The sequence below is a fragment of the Mastomys coucha genome, unplaced genomic scaffold (assembly GCF_008632895.1).
Source record: "Mastomys coucha isolate ucsf_1 unplaced genomic scaffold, UCSF_Mcou_1 pScaffold5, whole genome shotgun sequence".
Lineage (NCBI taxonomy): Eukaryota > Metazoa > Chordata > Mammalia > Rodentia > Muridae > Mastomys > Mastomys coucha.
The window spans coordinates 59,159,985-59,164,732 of NW_022196911.1; the positions used below are offsets into that span (position 1 = coordinate 59,159,985).

The window sequence follows — 4,748 nt, forward strand, 5'->3', positions numbered from 1 at the left end:
TATGATAGTCCCTTTCTTATTTGGGAAGCAGTTTGGATATTAATATTAAAAGGACTGGTAAGTGACGATGACACAGCACCAGATGATCTGCCACCAGCTGATACCATCCAATTCTCCTTTTGCCAAAATCACCAAAATACCCTTCCTGCTGGCTCAGGGCAGTGCTGTATGTGTGCCTATCTGCACGTGTCTGCTCTCATGTTCCCCACAGACTGACTAGCTTTCAGCTCGGAGCCTCTCCCTTGTCCCCCTCCTGCCCAGGCCGCTGCTTACAGGTGAGCATGAGCAGCAGGAGCAGTGGCAGGTGCCACAGGCTGCAGAAGAACAGTTTCCTGGAGCTCTTTCGGTCTGCATCCATATAGAAGCGGAAGCCGAGGTAGGAGATGTACAGGTTGATGGGGAGGGAGATGATGGGGAAGACCCAGGTGGTAATGTCCAGGACCGGGGCAGCAGTTGACAGTGCTATCAGGGCCAGGCAGTGGCGCAGTGCCACGCGCCGGCAGAGGGCTGGGTGGGTGACGGACATCATGCAGTAGCCTCCTCTGGAGTAGTCTTCACGGAGGCCCCAGCTCAGGGCATTGAAGTGCGGGAACTGCCAGGAGTACAGGATCCCTCCCAGAAGAAGCGCTCCTGTGAGGAGGTATGGGGAGGAAAGCAGTTAGGTGCCAGCAGACATCTCCAAAGCAAGGCTCTCTCAGCCTCAAAGTGAACTTGGGAGGCCTGTGCTCAGGTGACCAGCAATCCGCCTGTCTTAGTGTGCTTGCTATTGCTGTGATAAACACCATGGCCAAAGACAACACTAGGAAGAGCTTGTTTCTGCTTACAACTCTCAGGTTAGAGGTTGTAGCAGGAACCCAAGGAGGACCCTGGAGGCAGGAACTGAGACACCATGGAGGAACACTGCTTGGTGGCTGCTTTTCATGGCTTGCTCAGCTTGCTTTCTTATATAACCCAGGACCACCTGACCAGAGGTGGCACTGCACCCAATGAGCTGGGACTTAACATATGGATTTTTAAATAATAATAATAATGATGATAATGATGATGATAATGTTGTCCCAACAGAACTGTTTACAGTCCAATCTGATGGAGGGAATCCCTCCATTGTGTTCCTCCTCTCAGATTATCCTAGCTGGCCCAGTAGTACCCTTCCCATAGGAGGGATTCCCAAGGGAGAGGCTTGCTGGAAATAACGAGAGAGGCACTTTCTAGTTCATTAAGATAAAAGTCCTGGTACCTGTCTCAGTGACACACATAGGACACTTATCTTAACACCGAGTCCTCTTGGGAACTGGAAGGCAGGCAGGGAAGGCTGGAGCAGCTGAAGGAGCAAACGTGGTGACCCAAACTTCTTCGTGTTTTGATGGAAAATACAGCTAACTGCGACTGTTAGGTGGTGGAGATTCTCAGGGCACAGGGTGGCTGGCCTTAAGGCTCCCCCACCCCCACCCCCGATCCCCCACTCCCGCCCCGAGCTTCACGTTTGGGGAAGACTTAGTAGATCTCACGAGCTGTTTTGGATCCTCGGGGCTTGGGTTGAATATGATATACAGTAATGACAGCCATAACCTGGGGTGGGGTTATGACAAGAGCAGGAAGTGTTCTGTCAAGAAAAACTCATTGTGGCAACAGAACCAGGGCATAGGTGAGGGGAGACAAGAGGGCACAGGGGAGGGATGGTAAGGCTCAGAGCTCCAGGTGCGTTTTATTCTAAAAATGCCAAGAAGGAACAAACTTGACAGGGTTAAAACGGCGGCACGGGGGACTCCTTCTCCAGTTCAACCCCTCACTGTCCCCCAGCCTCTGGTGTGCCAACTGTAGCAGTCTGTGTGGTGCAACTGAACATTTTGGCTGTGCTTCTACTTAGAACAAGAGAGCTCTGACAGAAGCTCGGTTTTGGAAGAGCAGCAAGCTGTTGTTTTGAGAGGAAGCTGGTATAGGTTTGGCTCATGTCACAACTGAAATCGCTTTAGGACCCACAGCTTAATGGACTGCAGTCAGAACCACCCAGGGCTCTCTGCCAGCTGCGCTTCAACTGCTTCTGATCACAGGAGAGAAGGAAAACACAGCACTTTCTTCATCAAGATAAGGTGAGTTGGGGCAGGAAGGCCTGAGTCAGCTAGGCTGTACCGGGCCACCTCCTCTGTGGACTGAACACTGTGCTCTGCACACCCCTCAGTCTCACCCCTCCAAGAAGCCCATTTTTATTGGGCAACCTGTCTTCCCCGACAGCAGATACCAACTGCCTGCCAGGGGACACGGTCAGCTTGCTGGGGAGAAGGGGGAGGAGGGGCTAACGTTTCTTTGCTGGGCTCTGGCCAGGGAAGGAGACAACACAAATGGAGTTACAGTCTGTGGGAAGTAACACCTTAGGGACAGGCAGGACTTGCAGGCCATAGAGAGAAGGCACCTCACTTGGCCTGGGGAGCGAGGATGGCTTTGAAGGGAGGAAAAGATTTGAAACACAGAGTTTGAGAACAAAAGGATATGAAGTTAAGTTGAGGGGTTTTAATTAAGGTTTACGGTGAGCTGCCACCCACTCATTCATGAAGTCTCTGTTCTCTTCCTTTCTTCCCTTTTCACCCTCACATTTTTAGAGACTGCATTCCATTCTCAGGCCAGTTTGGGCTGGAATTCTCTATGCAGCCCAGGGTGGCCTCAAACCCAAAGCAATTCTCCTGCCTTAGCCTCTCGAGTGCCAGGATTACTAGCACATGACACTATCCCAGGCTTCTGCTTCTTTTAAACAGGCATTCTCATTTTCTTAGACCTACCTGGGAGAAACATCAGCTTCCCTTTAATCACAGTATCGATCTATGGAGCAGCTGTGCATCTGTGGGAGTGGGTCTTTAGGACAGTGAATTTCTGAGGTTGTGCTGCTCAGCGATAGCTATACCAGAGCACAAGAATCAGTTTGCTTAGGTGAGAGACAGAGAAGTGCATACACAGTGCATGTGTGAACAGCAGAGAATGCTGGCCCAACCACAGACCTGCTCTCAGCGCTGTCTTCCTAGTGACACTTGGCAAGATTTTTCAGTTCTCTTCAAAACTATTCATTATTACTACAAGAAACAGATGTGGTGGGGAGGGGGTCTCCCTCATTTCTATCTCTTCCCAGATCCAGAAATGCTCTCCTGTCACTATTGACAAAGGAAGCTCAGTAATTCAGCCACACAGTACCTTCCCAGAAGGGCGAGGACCCTAAAGTAGGAGCACTAACCCAGGGCAAGTACTCTCACCAAGATAATTCCTGTGGGGATGCCTGGTGGGCACCTACTACCCTTACTGAAATCCATCCACTGGCATTCAGTACCCATACAAGGCCTTAGTAAGGATTACAAACCCCACTGTGGTGATAGCTGGGGCTGGGTTTGGTCCAACAGGCTCCTCTCTAAATGTGGCCCATGAAGCTCATCTGCTCCATGGCTGGTCACAGTTGCGCTTTTAGGGTTGGACAGCTGAGGAAGCTGGTTGAAGCAGAGCTGTTCCAGAGCTCCAGGGTCACAGGCCTTAAAGCTTGTTTTTTCTTTCTTTCTTTTTTTTTTCTTTGAGGACTCACATGTGTGGTTAGCCATAGTGCAAAAGACTTCTATGGAGAGACAGATAAAGGGAACAGGAAGTGGGGCTGGTTTATTAACCATACAGGAGAGACAAAAGGCCACATTATAAGTCCTCTGACTAAACAAGAACACCAATGGACGTTTCCAACTTCTTTGCAAGGGACTTGGGAATAATGAGGCATATGTGTGGCAGGCGCCTGGGGGTCTCTCTACCTTGAGGTGCTCTTTCTCACCTTCCACCACAGACTCTGGAGAAGCTATGTTTGAAGGGTAAGAAGTACAAAGCTCTCTGACCCTTCTCTGTCTACCTCCTTACAAGTTTGAGGCCTCCACAGATTCTTTCCAGAAGCTAAATTCCCCTTGGCTCACATCAAAGTCCTACTCATCCTCCACTGTTCCCTGGCATCACCAGTGCAATTCCTGTGGGCATTCTGCACTAGGCACTGTGCACCACTGGGGCTGTCCAGCCAAGGCCTGCTCTATCATCTCACCCAGGAGGCACTGGCTTGGTACCCTTGAAGCTAGAACCAGTTCCAGCCGGAAGTGAGATCAACAAGAACTGAACAAATGTAGCTTGTCTGCAATTATACTATCAGCAACACACGTACAGCCACTTTCTTTCACAGCCTTTTCTGTTCTGAGGTCGAACACCGGGTAAAAACGTAGTGTTCTAAATAGCCTTTGCTAATATTTCCACAAAAGTCAGACTTACTTTATTTTGTCTTTGAATTACAAAGATGAGGGTTTATTGATGGTTTGGTGGTATGGGCCTTTAATCCCAGCACTTAGGAGAGAGGCAGGCAGATTTCTGGAAGTTCAAGGCCAGCTTGGTCTATACAGTGAAACTCTGTTCTGTCCCACCCCCACCAGCCCCACAAAAGAAGGAAAAAAAGATGCTGTTTATCTTAGTTAAGTCCTGCTCCGGGCCAGTTAAGGTAACATCTCAGGAACAGACACTGCTGCGTCTGTCTGAGTCAAGCGGAGGCAGGATTTTAAAGGAAATCTTTTCAAATGCTTGGGTTCATCAGTGCCGGGTATTTAGTAAGCCTTTCATAAATATTTGTGGAATAAATGAGTGAAGGAATCCCCTCTGGCTCTCTTCTCTCATCTGGGACTACCGGAGGTAAATAACATGGAAAGTGGTTAGGGTTTGCAGTTTACCAGGGAGGTTAAAACAACTCACTTTTT

The 4,748-nt window shown here is 49.5% G+C and overlaps 1 protein-coding gene across 1 annotated transcript in view; it reads right to left on the reverse strand.

The window, feature by feature from the left end:
• LOC116076837 (protoheme IX farnesyltransferase, mitochondrial) overlaps positions 1-4,748 on the reverse strand; it is a 115,205-nt gene continuing 110,457 nt past the window's right edge. Inside the window, exon 7 of the mRNA XM_031350835.1 lies at positions 1-630. Within this exon, the coding sequence (XP_031206695.1) occupies positions 224-630 (407 nt within the window). The 3' untranslated portion in view covers positions 1-223. The remainder of the gene's footprint in view (positions 631-4,748) is intronic.